The following is a 15,727-nucleotide window of genomic DNA, read 5'->3' as shown; positions in this document are numbered from 1 at the left end:
ACAAAAAAGATAACAGTGGTATGTCGTTCATTTCCTAGGAACATCTGAGTACTGGGGTGTTTTCCGAACAAAGATTTTTAGTGAAGCAGTATTTAGTTGTATGAAATTAAATCAAATGTGAAAAACTGGCTGTGCAAAAATGTGGGTCCCCTTGTAATTTTGCTGATTTGAATGCCTGTCACTGCTCAATGCTGATTACTTGCAACATCAAATTATTTGGATTAGCTTGTTAAGCCTTGAACTTCATAGACAGGTGTGTCCAATCATGGAATAAAAGGTATTTAAGGTGGTCAATTGCAAGTTGTGCTTCCCTTTGACTCTCTTCTGAAGAGCGACAGCTTGGGATCCTCAAAGCAACTCTCAAAAGATCTGAAAACAAAGATTGTTCAGTCTCATGGTTTTGAGCAGGGGTCCCCAACCCCCGGTCCGCAGCCCACTACCAGGCCGCAGCTGTCTGACAGCCGGGCCGCGAGAGAACTGCCGGCAACGGAGACTCACTCAGACTTTTCAGAACGCTTGGCGGGCGGGGCTTTGCAGCGGCGCAGAGAGAGGAGAGTGACTGAGATGAGAGAGTATTACAACAATGTATTTTTATGGTCCTGACAGTTTCCCCATATGACACGAGTCTATAGAAATCGTGTTACTATGAAGTACATTCAGCAGATACTTTCATTACAACGAAGTGACTTTGAAATGCTTGAATGAATCATCCACAGAGCAGTTAGATCTGTGGTCACAGCTCAGTTGTGCACGTTTGCACAAAGATCCCCAAACAGAAACATTTTAAAAAAAAATCTCTTTCTTTGAACTTTCCTCGTAGTTTTTTTTTTTTTTTGCTGTTTTTGTTTCCTGTGGTTTTCTGTGATATCTTTTGCTTATTGCTCGTCAACATTTGAAAAACATCCATTGGAATTTAACTTATTGTCACCCTCCTATAGAAATGGCAGACGCGAGAAAAAGATAGCAGTGTTAATGTTTGTGATGTGCAATCTGTTGGAATGGCAAATGCAAAGCATATGTCTTTGTTATATGCAAAAAAAGAAGAAATATCTCTGGTTGCAAACGTATGCGAACTGCTTAATAACTTAATAATAATAGAAATGTAATGTAAATTGTGTACAAAACTGCAAACCCCCAAACCCCCCCCTCCCCCCCACCGGTCCGTGGAAAAATTTGCATCTAATAAAGTGGTCCTTGCTGTCAAAAAGGTTGGGGACCACTGGTTTAGAGGAAGGCTACAAAAAGCCATCTCAGAGGTTTAAACTGTCAGTTTCAACTGTAAGGAATGGAATCAGGAAATGGAAGGCCACAGACACAGTTGCTCTTAAACCCAGCAGGTCTGGCAGGCCAAGAAAAATACAGGAGCGGCATATGCGCTGGATTGTGGGAATGGTTACAGACAACCCACAGATCACCTCCAAAGACCTGCAAGAACATCTTGCTGCAGATGGTGTATCTGTACATCGTTCTACAATTCATCGCAATTTGCACAGTGAACATCTGTATTGCAGGGTGATGAGAAAGAAGCCCTTTCTGCACTCATCTCACAAATAGAGTCACTTGTTGTATGCCAATACTTATTTAGACAAGTTAGATTCATTGTGGAACAAAGTGCTTTGGACTGATGAGACAAAAATTGAGTTATTTGGTCATAACAAAAATCGCTTTGCATGGCAGAAGAAGAACACCACATTCCAAGAGAAACACCTGCTACCTACTTTCAAATTTGGTGGAGGTCCCATCATGCTGTGTGGCTAGTTCAGGAACTGAGGCCCTTGTTAAAGTCGAGGATCGGATGAATTCAACCGAATATCAACAAATTCTTCAGGATAATGTTCAAGCATCAGTCAGAAAGTTGAAGTTACACAGGAGTTGGATATTCCAACAAGACAATGACCCAAAACACTGTTCGAAATCTACAAAGAGGGAGAAGTACAATGTTCTGGAATGGCCTTCACAGTCCCCTGACTTGAATATCATAGAAAATCTATGGGATGATTTGAAGCAGGCTGTCCATGCTCAGCAGCCATCAAATTGAACTGAACTGGAGAGATTTTGTACGGAAGAATGATCAGAAATACTTCCATCCAGAATCCAGACACTCATCAAAGGCTATAGAAGGCGTCTAGAGGCTGTTATATTTACAAAAGGATGCTCAACTAAGTATTGATGTCATATCTCTGTTGGGGTGCCCAAATTTATGCACCTGTCTAATTTTGTTATGATGCATATTGCATATTTTCTGTTAATCCAATAAACTTAATGTCACTGCTAAAATACTACTGTTTCCATAAGGCATGTCATATATTAAAAGGAAGTTGTTTGAAAGCTCAGCCAATGATAAACAAAAATCCAAAGAATTAAGAGGGGTTCCCAAAATTTTTCATATGTCAGTATATACAGTATATATATATATATATATATATATATATATATATATATATATATATATATATATATATATATATATATATATATATATATATATAATATTATATATATATATTTGAAAGAGACTGTGTTGTAATTATAAGGATATTGAATATTTATAAAATAATTATAAAACAGTACAGAGAATTAATAATTTTACATTAAAACCAAAAAAATGATGAAGAAATAAAAGAATACTTGCAATTTCTAAACAGGACGCTTGGTGTCACTATCTTCCAACCTTTCAATCTGTTACAGCCGGAATTAAGAAGAAGCCCTCCCTCGATTAGTAAGCCTTTTTCTTTTCAAAGCAGAATGGGGTGATTTTCTTCCCTATTTGTTTAGTTTTGAAATCAAGGGCATATTTCCCAGTTTGATGCTTTTTAAACAGGATAAATGGAATACATATTAGATTAATCGCAAAGTGTTTCTACGTCGAAAAAAAGGATTTTACAGTCCGCTAAAAATGAAAGGATTTCGAGGATACTCACGGATTGCCCTCCTTTCGGCCTGTGTTCATTGCTTTTGGAACATTGCGTTTGCACACTTACAGTATTCTCTTATGGAGGAGTCAGCACCTGGGACTATCATCGGTAACATTGTAAAGGATTTGGGTCTCGATATTAAACATCTTGAAGGTCGAGGTTTTCGTGTGATTCCTGGATCAAAACAACAGCTGCTGCAGGTAAATCCGAAGACCGGAATTTTGTCTGTAAGTGAAATCATTGACCGAGAAGTGCTATGTGACAACGAAAATGCTTGTTTTATAAGCATTAAAATTGTAATAGAAAATCCGTTAGAAATACATCGAGCGGATATTGAAATTGTAGATATAAATGATCATTCGCCGGCCTTTCAGGACGAAAAAGAGATCCTAGATTTGTCAGAATCAACACCAATTGGTTCGCGTTTCCCATTACAGGGAGGCTATGATCCCGACACAGGGATTAATTCTTTAAAATCTTATCAGCTGAATCAAAATGATTATTTTAGGTTAGAAATCGAAGAACGTAGCAAGAAAAATAAAATTCCAGTTTTAGTGCTGCAAAAATCTTTTGACAGAGAAGTGAACGCAAGGCATCATTTTTTGCTTACAGCTTTTGATGGCGGAGACCCGCCCAAATCTGGAAATATGGACATTATTGTAATAGTTGGTGACATTAATGATAATCTGCCAATTTTTGATAAGCAGACGTACTCTGTAACACTGGAGGAAAATGTTCCTTTGGGCACCTTTGTTTTGAAGGTAAACGCTTCGGACTTAGACGACGGCAGCAATGCCGAGATAGTATATTCTTTTGAGAGGTCGTTTCAGAATGAGGTTTCTAAAATGTTCCAGCTAGATACTAATACTGGGCAAATAACAGTTAATGGTGTTATTGACTTCGAGGAGAAAAAACTTTTTGAGTTTGACGTAAAAGCTACAGACAGGGGACAATTACCAATGAGTAGTCTCTGCACAGTTTTAATAAAAATTAAAGATATGAACGACAACGCACCCCTGATAGAAGTGACATCCTTAACGAGTTCCATATTAGAGGATGTAAAGCCAGGTACAGTAGTAGGACTAATCAGCATTACTGACCTTGACTCTGGAGTTAACTCTAAAATAACTTGCACAGCTTCCGATAACTCGCCTTTTGAAATGAAGCCCTCCTTTCAGGAAAATCTATATTCTTTAATAACAAAGTCCAGATTGGATAGAGAGTCTTCGTCTGAATATCACGTCACAATAACTGCCAGAGACTTTGGTCATCCATCATTGTCATCTTACAAAACTGTTTTATTTAACGTATTGGATGTGAATGATAACTATCCTAAATTTTTGGAAGATCCTTATGTTTTTTATATCGAGGAAAATAACACTCCTGGATCCTTAATGTTTACTGTAAGTGCTGTTGACGCGGACGCCAATGAGAATTCACACATCACGTATTCTTTACGGGAAAATGAAGCCGTAGAGAAGCCCCTGGTGCCTTTTCTCAGCATCAATTCTGAAAACGGGCAACTCTTTAGCTTTATAACATTTGACTTCGAACAACTGAAAAGCTTTACATTTAGTGTTGTAGCCAAAGATTCCGGAGTTCCGTCTCTTAGCAGCAATGTAAATGTGACCGTTTTTATTTTGGATCAAAATGACAATCCACCAGTAATTATGTTTCCATTTACTATGAATGGAACTGCAGTTGTGGAAGAGACGATTCCTAGAAATGTAAAAGCGGGTTATTTAGTGACAAGAGTCAGAGCTTATGATGCCGACGTGGGATATAACGCTTGGCTTTCTTTTTCTCTGGGAGAGGCTACTGATGGCTCTCTTTTTACTGTAGGTCGCTATACAGGAGAAATTAGAACGCTTCGAGCTATTACTGAGTCCGATGTCACTGTACAAAAAATTACGATTTTGGTGAAAGACAGCGGGACTGTTTCATTTTCTGCATCTGCTACAGTGATAGTGACAGCAGCTGAAAACACGGAAACTCAAGTTTTCTCTGAAATTAAAAGTAGCACTACAGAAGAAAAAACAGACAATAAAATGACATTTTATTTGATTGTCGTTTTGGGGTCGGTGTCATCTTTATTCATAATCAGTATAATTATTCTCATTGCTTTCCGTTGCCAAAGGACACGAGACAAAATGTTACGTATGAAGTATTTGGATGACACTAATTACGCGGAAGTCAGCGGATCTCTGTTCCACAGTCATCACTATCAGACAGGAGAAAAACGACTGGTGATGATTGGACCAGGAATAGATGGAGATGGAGTGGTGGATATGGAAAGTAATGCAAATACGCTCCTAGTTTCCGACAGTGGAATTAAAATTGTCCAGAAGGTGAGTCCACTTTTGTTAAAGTCTTGCAAAGCTTTGTTATATATCATCACTATCAACTGTCCCTGGTCTTTTTATTTGAGAAAAAGTTGCTTTAATTGTATTCTGTTATTTTGTAATTAACTACGAATATGGAATTTTGTCCTTCTTGTTTTGTGAACTTGAATTTTGGGTTTGTGCACTGTGAGTGTGTGATTATGTAAATAAATTGACGTAAAATATATTAAATCACAATGTGAAGATATGAGATGGTGATTAATGATGCAGAGTACATTATTGAGACTAATGTTCACATAAGTGTACATTACTATACATTTATTTGTAATTTTAAAGAAACTAAACACTTTTACCTGGAGGATGTATAATGTAATTCAAGATCACCTAAATCGGTACAGTTATTATTAAGAGTAGTATTTAGCAAGAAGCTTTGAAATGAATTGCTTTGCTTTGCTGTTTGTTCCTTTGAAGTGTTTACCTGGCAAACATCTGTGAAGTATGGAATTCTTTCAGCATTTCCAGAAGTGTTGTTGTAGGTGAAGTGAGCCACTGGAGGCCACCTAGAGCAACTAGGCAAAGTGTCAACGGACACACAGTTGAAACACAAAGCCTTAGTCACGTGATCATTTTTCAATAATATCTGAGTTTAATAGTTCATTTTAACTTCACCTAGCCATACCAGTGAGAAAATGTTATATCGCAGATAACTTTTCATAAATATTAGGAATATGTCTTTCTTGGTTTTAACCACATTATGTGATAGAAAGATTGTACTTTTTTTGTGGTACCACTTTACGGGTCTTTAATTTAAGTTTACTTGTTTGTTTTTTCACACCAGCAAGTTAACCCAGGAGCTATTGCCATGTTTGATTTATAAGAATGACCATTCAAATCAGATATCATTCCCTGCATAATCACAAAACAAGGGACTTTATTGTTAATTTTTCCAGCCTAAGAAAACAGTGTCCATAAATAAAATCAATACTACAGCAAATGATGATTTATAAATTGGAATTTGGTTGGAAGATTGACATATTTGTTATTGTCTCTCTTTTTTTTAATTTAAACAGGGGTATCACATACATCCCCAAACCCCACACAGTTAGATGCATTCTGAAAACACTGTTGGGAGAATCAGTCCTTTCTTTACAGAAATGTTTAATCAAGTAACATGACTTGTTTTATTTTCTAACAAGAATATTAGATGAATTGCAAAATAATTTTTATTTTTATGTTTGATGTGGGTTTGTTTACTTAAAAAAGTGCTACTGATGTAGTATATGGCATGCTGTATTCAGACCTACTGCACTAATACTATCATTTTTATGTTTCTATTGTGTTTTTGATTTTTCATAGGCATCATTTTTATGTTCTTTACATGTTAATCAGCTATTTTTGACTTTAAAGATTCCAGTTATTTGATGACTTTTTGGATAAAAAAACGTTTATTCCACTTTGCCTTTTTTTTATTTTTATTTTGGATGACACCATTATCCGATACAACTTACAATATTTGACATACAATTGGTTGCATTTCTTTTGTTGTTCCACTTGGGGCACAGGCAGGTGAAGTGACTTTGTAGTCAAACAGTTTCAGTAGTGCATGTGGTTTAAGCACACAGCTTCAAAGTTTTGAGGTCAAAAACTCAACCACTACACCATACATTAAAAGCAATTTTGTTCAGTTTCTGACACCATTTTAATTTTGTCATGGGCACCACCATTTCACCAATCCCATTTTCAAGATATGTCTCCAGGTTTCCAGGGATGCAGTCACATAGTTTATGACATCATTAATATGACACGTTTAAAGGTCATCAGAGTTTGAATATATTTAACTACAAGTCTTAGTGCTATGCCTTCATAATCTCAGGCTGATGAGTTTTTGGCAACATGTTTTAACTCCAGTTGCTGGGTTTTGTGGTTGGCATTGTGAAAGGGCAGTTTGATTTTTGGTTTTGATTGTTTCATGTATTTTGATTACATCTAATTTTCTGGTTCATCTCTTTTAAAATATTTTCTCTGCATTTGAGTCAGTTTAATAATGGCCATGCAATGGACACAGGACTCCTGTAACTTTCATTGAGTGCTAATAAAGTATCTATCTATCTATCTATCTATCTATCTATCTATCTATCTATCTATCTATCTATCTATCTATCTATCTATCTATCTATCTATCTATCTATCTATCTATCTATCTATCTATCTATCTATCTATCTATCTATCTATCTATCTATCTATCTATCTATCTATCTATCTATCTATCTATCTACTGTGATACCTTACCATATATTTACACTAAGCAAAGTTGAAAATTGATGAATAAATGGATGGACAGATAGATTGTAACACAAAGCCAACGTTTTACCAAACATCTTGCAAAAGTTGATATTTCAAAAATATGTTTAGTGCTGGTAGTTAGTTCTTTGACAATCATCACAACCTGTCCCATTATGAAGTTTTGCTTGAAGAGAATTGAAACCATTAATTTAAAAGTTATAGCACTTCCTTGTGGGGGATTGTATTGTCTCCTCTTGTTTGTCATTTTTTTTTTCTATTCATATGGTTCTACATAAAATCAATCAATAACATATTAGATACAAAATATGGATTTTATCTGCAGTTGGCTGGCGCCCTGCCTGGGGTTTGTTTCCTGCCTTGCGCCCTGTGTTGGCTGGGATTGGATCCAGCAGACCCCCGTGACCCTGTAGTTAGGATATAGCAGGTTGGGTAATGGATGGATGGTTTTTATGCCATCTTTAAAACTAAGTAATCTGCATTTGCTCATAATCATGACAAAGAGAAAATCTTTATTCAGGTTTTTGCTATATCTGCTGCTGTCTAAGAATTATTTGTTATGAATATGTGTGTGTAATCATAGAGTCACCCTGAGAATTTGTAACCCTAACATACACTTTCTCAGGATGACAATGACAAGTACAGATTGTGGAGAAGGGCTATATACTCTTTAAGTTTAATGTCAAGTTCAAATGTGTTGCATCAGTGTATCCAAGAGGGGATGCATGCTCTCAGGGAAGACGTTCATTACGGATTGCAGCCTTTACTAAACCTATATGTGTACATATGTATGTATGTAAAATGCCAAAAGGGACTCTGCTCTATTGGGCCCTTGAGCAAGGCCCTTAACCTGCAATTGCTAAGCGCTTTGAGTAGTGAGAAAAGCACTATATAAATGCAAAGAATTATTTATCAATGCTTGTAGCCCTTGACAGAGTGTGGGAAAGCATTGCCCCAGGCACGGGCAAGAGTGATGTCTTCCATCTAGCTGTTGGTGAGCTCTGGGGTTCCATGCTGTTGTCTGACTTTTATACCTTTTTCTCTGAACCTCTCTCTATAAACATGCAACCTGCAAACATGGGTACAATTGGTTTGCTGACAAACATCATTAGGTTACTGCAAAGGTTGCTTGCTTGGGAATCCTTAAAACAGCTGTCGACCCCGATGACCCTGGCCATATTCAGCACTATGCAACACTTGACGCATCTTGTCTCCCTGTCATATTCACCCCTTCATTTGGATTCTCATTGTAAATAAATGATGTGTATGGATAACCCTTACAGGTCACAGTGTCACACTAAAAATCTTTGCCTACCACCATTTACAGGAAAAGTTTTATATTCATTTTGATTCTGTTAATTTTTTTTTGGTGTTATAATGAAGGCATCAGGATTTAACTTTTCATTTTTGGTTTCTACTGTAAAAAATTCAATTTTGTGCTTTCTTGCATGGCTATATTTTTGTTAGCAATGGTATCTCATTACTACCTCTTGATTGCTGAAAATACAAAGCTTCTCTGCTCACATCATTAAATTTAACATGGTAATCCACTGCTTCAGCTCTACAAAGTTTCTAGATTCAGAAAAAAATATTATTTTTTTTATATGTAGAGAGGCCTGACAAAATGAAATTTGCATTCTTTTTGATTTTGATTTTTAGTAGCCATTTTGGACTTAGTCAATTGATTCTTCTTTTTGACCTCCTTGTCTAACCTCCACCATTCTTAAACAACAGAATTCTCTTTTAACTCTTGGTCCTGCTAAATATTGTTTTGGGCATGGCATTTGTCCCCACAAGAATAACCTCATCAGCTCATACTTCTTAAATTGCAACCTTGTCATGATAGTTCTAGATTCTTCCCTTCTTAACCTTTCACTTTAAATTTAGAGTTTTGTTTAACACCGTCCATTTAGCTTGTGAAAGAATTATTTAACTGTAAAGAGACCTTTTAAGATAATGTTATGGTTACTCTTGACTATAATGGAACAAGAAAGGAAGATTTTTAATGAATCTGTTGACCTATTGTTTAGTGTCGTTCACTGAGAAAGACAAACCTGAGCTGACATCTAGGACCAAATGATGGCAAACCAGTAAACTCTGGATTGTCTTGAACAGTGGTTTAATTTTGTTTATGGAGTTGGCAGTTACTGCTTTTCTTTCAGAACAGATTTTTTGGGCAACTGTTTTATTATAGAAGCCAAGCGCATGCTGTCAAATGAAGCGACTACTTAACTGATCAAGTGTCTATATATATGTGTGTTGTTTGTTTGTCTGTTTGTTTGTTTGTTTCATTCATTCTAACAGAAAAACATGATGTTCTGGGTTTATTTGTGCTTTGTGGGATATTTTTTAGCTCTCATTGATCTGGAATAACCATAGTCAGACCAATGGGCAAATGAGTCCAGTACATGCATGTATAAATGTATGCATATAAGGTATAATTGATTAAGATGATCAGTGTGCCTCTTTCCATATTTCTTTTACTACCTGTCAAAAAACAAACTTAAATTAATTATAAAATGACATACTCTATCAGTAGGATTTAGTCAAAGTGCTAATAAAGGTCTGAGCATTATTCCCATCTGTGATGGTTGATAATGTAGAGACATGGTGGCCCACTGCTTATAGCTACTACCTTAAAGTAAATTAGTTCCCTCTGTGCGCAGTTTGCATATTCCACTTTGTTGTGTGCCACTTTTCTCCTATAGTTATTTCTGAAACATTCAAAAGATTTGTTTAGCTTATTAAGTGTGCATTGGTGTTTGCATGAATGTGTGCTTGGGTGTCACACATAGTGTTAGTTTTAACTGTTCACCCAGCATGAATATCAGCTTCCTGCAACATTGTAGTAGTAAAAATAATGACGAGACCACCACACCTCCCAAATGTGTTAGGAGTTATTTTGTCTTTAGAGTATCACAGCATTATTTTCAACAAATGAGTGTTTGAGGTACCCTAAATTAAGTAATTTACAAGTATCAAACTCATACTGCTGTTTGAAGTCTTTTCATTTTTGGTTTTAGTTGTTTCAAAAACTTTGGCTATTTTCGGACTTTCTAAGTATTAAAAACCCTGAAATATTGTGATTTCATCTAATACGAGTGTAATACTTTCAATCCCATGATTGTGTTTGGTAGGTGAATAATGTTTTTTTCCTAGGTTAGTTATAATATTTATTGATATGTATTGATAGAAAAGACTTATTATGCTAATTAAAGTCCAAAACCACTGGATAATTATACATTTTATTCTCATTCATCAGTCTAAAAATCATAGTGATCTGACTATTTTAAATGCATCTATTTCCATATTAGTTGCAATATAAAAGAAAATATCCAAAGTGGTGAATGAGCACCTATATTTCAAGATAAGAACAGTGTGTCAGGCAAGCAAATTGAATAAAATCTAAAAAGAGTGTGCTTTCTTCACAAATTTTTTTAAATATCGCATTTTGTTGACATAGACAACAATTTCCTATAGCAACTTACAGGTGTTACATGTTTTTAACTTTCATGAAATTTTGGAAATACAGTACAGACCTGTTTTAACAGCACTATAATCCTTCTGATCTTCTAGAGACAAGACAAAAATAGGAAGCGATGCATAAAACTACAAATAAACAAAAACCCACGGAGGTAATTGTTCTTTCTAGCCTTGTTTGTTGCTTACCAGTAGCCCGTTTCTTCAGGCTTTCAGTGTCTTTGTTTATTTCACGCCAGCTAAAAGCACGTCACGTGACCACTGCTCGGGGGAGCTGTCCAGCATTTCAGCATTACTGGGATTCGACACAAGTAGCCAGACCATCGTACAGATGCCGAGATAGACACTCAAAATTGAATTTAAGACTTAGTTTACAAACTTGTGTGCTTCGTATACAATCAACATTTTAAAAGTATTGAATATTAATTTGTATCTTACTTTATTTTATAAATGTATATATGAAATTATTTATTATGTGACTGTATTGGAAAAAAACTGTAATTTGTTACTTTCAAGTTTAACTTTTTTTTTTCTCCTTGCAGTGAATTTTAATTTTGAGTAGTACAACATGGCATTTATAGTCAGTGAGAAACTTGATAGATAAAAAGCATTTTAAATTTCAATTATTAAATTTGAAAAATGCTTTGGGAAGTTCATTGGTTTAAAGTTTTAAAGACAGAAAACATTCAAGTGTAGGACACCAACTCACCCTTGGATTCAATCAAACACACACACACACACACATTTAGGGCAAATTAAAAACTTAAATACAGAGTGAATATACAATTAGCCAGCGATTCTGCTCTGGGACAGCAATGCTGTCAACTGAAACATCCATTTTATCCAGAGCAATTGCAAATGGGCAATTTAAAATATACTTTGCAATTTGTTTACATATGTTATAATGGGACTTCCATAAAAAAATAATCTTTTGACACATTTTATCATTGAGTGAATTGTACCACATGGTGATATTTAGTAGCCATCATATATTAGAATTGTAAAAATGATATGCATTATATTTTCAAAACAAATATATGTGTGTGTGTGTGTGTGTGTGTGTATATATATATAATATAAAATATAGTAGTGTGTGGCCACGCTGGGAGGACTGGGGGAGCAAGCGTGGCCAGAGTGTTACCTCCCACAGGACGCTAGATAGGAACCCCCCTCGACTGCAGTGGTTCCTCAGACTCCCGCAAGACTTCATGGGAATTTGAGTCTGGTGCAGCCCTATTGGGATCCGCAGGTGCTGCAGCAGGATCTGCTGAGCCCTTTTGGGCAGTTCTTCCACCACACCTGGAAGTGCTGCCGGAAATGAGCAATCAAGCACAAGGAGCACTTCCGGGTGTGTTATAAAAGGAGCCAGCAGCCACTGCTCGGGAGCCAGATTCAGGATGAGGAGCGATGACGCTTGACCCAAGGAGTGAAGGGGGAGAAGGAAAAGAGTGAAGGAAGAGACTTACGGTATTCTGCTGTGCTTGTGCATAAACTGTGTTATACTTGTGGGGAACAGGGAAGGCATTTCCCACAAGGAATAAGAAAAAAATAAACGTTGTGTGCCGTGAACTTGTGTCCCACGCTTGTGTGTGTGTGTGTATATATATATATATATATATATATATATATATATATATATATATATATATATATATATATATATATATATATATATATACACACAGTGCATCTGGAAAGTATTCACAGCACATCATTTTTTCCACATTTTGTTATGTTACAGCCTTATTCCAAAATGGATTAAATTCATTTTTTTCCTCAGAATTCTACACACAACACCCCATAATGACAACGTGAAAAAAGTTTACTTGAGGTTTTTGCAAATTTATTAAAAATAAAAAAACTGAGAAATCCCATGTACATAAGTATTCACAGCCTTTGCTCAATACTTTGTCGATGCACCTTTGGCAGAAATTCCAGCCTCAAGTCTTTTTGAATATGATGCCACAAGCTTGGCACACCTATCCTTGGCCAGTTTCGCCCATTCCTCTTTGCAGCACCTCTCAAGCTCCATCAGGTTGGATGGGAAGTGTCGGTGCACAGCCATTTTAAGATCTCTCCAGAGATGTTCAATCGGATTCAAGTCTGGGCTCTGGCTGGGCCACTCAAGGACATTCACAGAGTTGTCCTGAAGCCACTCCTTTGATATCTTGGCTGTGTGCTTAGGGTCGTTGTCCTGCTGAAAGATGGAGCAGGTTTTCATCCAGGATGTCTCTGTACATTGCTGCAGTCATCTTTCCCTTTATCCTGACTAGTCTCCCAGTCCCTGCCACTGAAAAACATCCCCACAGCATGATGCTGCTGCCACCACCATGCTTTACTGTAGGGATGGTATTGGCCTGGTGATGAGCGGTGCCTGGTTTCCTCCAAACGTGATGCCTGGCATTCACACCAAAGAGTTCAATCTTTGTCTCATCAGACCAGAGAATTTTCTTTCTCATGGTCTGAGAGTCCTTCAAGTGCCTTTTGGCAAACTCCAGGTGGGTTGCCATGTGCCTTTTACTAAGGAGTGGCTTCCGTCTGGCCACTCTACTATACAGGCCTGATTGGTGGATTGCTGCAGAGATGGTTGTCCTTCTGGAAGGTTCTCCTCTCTCCACAGAGGACCTCTGGACCTCTGACAGAGTGACCATCGGGTTCTTGGTCACCTCCCTGACTAAGGCCCTTCTCCCCCGATCGCTCAATTTAGATGGCTGGCCAGCTCTAGGAAGAGTCCTGGTGGCTTCGAACTTCTTATCACTTACGGATGATGGAGGCCACTGTGCTCACTGGGACCTTCAGAGCAGCAGAAAATTTTCTGTAACCTTCCCCAGATTTGTGACTTGAGACAATCCTGTCTTGGAGGTCTACAGACAATTCCTTTGACTTCATGCTTGGTTTGTGCTCTGACATGAACTGTCAACTGTGGGACCTTAGATAGACAGGTGTGTGCCTTTCCAAATCATGTCCAATCAACTGAATTTACCACAGGTGGACTCCAATTAAGCTGCAGAAACATCTCAAGGATGATCAGGGGAAACAGGATGCACTGGAGCTCAATTTTGAGCTTCATGGCAAAGGCTGTGAATACTTATGTACATGTGCTTTCTCAATTTTTTATTTTATATAAATTTGCAAAAATCTCAAGTAAACTTTTTTCACGTTGTCATTATGGGGTGTTGTGTGTAGAATTCTGAGGGAAAAAATGAATTTAATCCATTTTGGAATAAGGCTGTAACATAACAAAATGTGGAAAAAGAGATGCACTGTACATATAATGGAAGATCTGTAAAATAATACAAAAAATACACAACACTTATTTGCTGTTATTGAGTCTCATCAGGTGCCTGCCCTTTTGCATCCCCTTACAGAGATCGAACCTCCGACATCAGTGCCTGAAACAATGCCTCTTACATTATGCCACTTCAGCTGATTCGCTTATTTGGCAGGGTGAAGACAGGAGTACAGTATTGCATTATTAGTTCTGAATCACAATCTGATTCTTTAGGTTGTTACCTACCAGGTAACATTTGTGGCTGGTCGGCCATTCGGCAAAACATCCACCATGGCTGGTTTTTTTATTTGACAGATTACAATTCGGAACCAGGAATGTATTTCTGTACTCCAATCTTCTGACAAAACAAAATATTTTAGATTCTATTTATGGGGAATAAAATAAAAAAAGACTTTTCAACACTGACAATAGTGTATATTTTTGTAAATGAAGAGTTTTTCAGTGTGACCATGTCATTTAATTTAAAACTCAATGTGAATTTAAATCAGCATTTTATACTATTATGTAAATTTAATGTTAAACCAAACCTGCTCAACATCACAGTAGAATTAGCAGATACCAATTAATCATCTTATATGAGAATTTTATGTCCATGTCATTGCTATTTCACCAGTGACTCTGAAACTCGTTTTTTGATTTTAAAATTTTGATATTTAAATAACTTGCTCAATTGATCATTTTGTGCTAACATAGTCCATTTCAGTGCAATTAACAACTCAAACTGTGCTAAATGAATTATGCAATAACATGTTATAATGTTCAGTTTGATTATTGTTCAAACATCCAGCCAGCACTGTATTTATATCGACGGTAGGAGATATAAATAAATCTCACTCATTAAATCAAACGCTTTATGAAATCTAAAAGGCATATCTGATGTAAACAGAGAATTTCACCGCAGTCTGCATATTATTACATAGCTAAATATTTGTTCTTCCTTAAATGCTTCCCTCAATAAGTACCCCAATTTCTAAACATATTCCTTAAAAGACAAGAAATTTCTGATTAGACATCAAGATTTGACTGAATAAAAATCACATTTATATTTTACATTTGACCTTTTGTTTTTTCTGATAAAGGGGTTCACTGGAAAAATGTTGAACTGAAATTCTCAGTAAAAAAATAATGTGAATGATAACTTTATAGATAGAGTATTTTATTATTATTATTACTACTACTATTACTATTATTGTTATTAGTAGTAGTAGTCAATTAATAATTTTATTTAAGAACATTAGATAAAATATTAGTAGAAGTAGTAGTATTAATAATATTATTAATTTGTTGTTGTTGTGTACAATTATTTATTAAATAGGTCCATTTCAATTCAGTTAATATGGTAGAAGAGGTAATTGCATTGCCTCACTTTAGCACACGGTGTCACTGCCTCCTAGCT

General features: G+C 36.4%; 1 protein-coding gene across 25 annotated transcripts in view; it reads left to right on the top strand.

Moving 5' to 3' along the window:
- Positions 1 to 15,727, top strand: part of LOC114660357 (protocadherin alpha-C2-like) — a 480,950-nt gene that overhangs the window by 236,436 nt on the left and 228,787 nt on the right. For 2 of the 25 annotated variants that reach the window (XM_051934064.1, XM_051934049.1), the window contains exon 1: positions 2,763 to 5,263. The exons of the other annotated variants lie outside the window; for them this stretch is intronic. In XM_051934064.1, the coding sequence (XP_051790024.1) occupies positions 2,897 to 5,263 (2,367 nt within the window). In that variant the 5' untranslated portion in view covers positions 2,763 to 2,896. Of the gene's footprint in view, positions 1 to 2,762; positions 5,264 to 15,727 lie in introns of those variants that run through there. 25 annotated transcript variants of the gene reach the window in all.

The sequence above is a fragment of the Erpetoichthys calabaricus genome, chromosome 11 (genome assembly GCF_900747795.2).
Source record: "Erpetoichthys calabaricus chromosome 11, fErpCal1.3, whole genome shotgun sequence".
NCBI classification, from domain to species: Eukaryota; Metazoa; Chordata; class Cladistia; order Polypteriformes; family Polypteridae; genus Erpetoichthys; species Erpetoichthys calabaricus.
The sequence above is the reverse complement of the archived record's forward strand: the minus strand, read 5'-3'. Positions and strand labels throughout refer to the sequence as shown.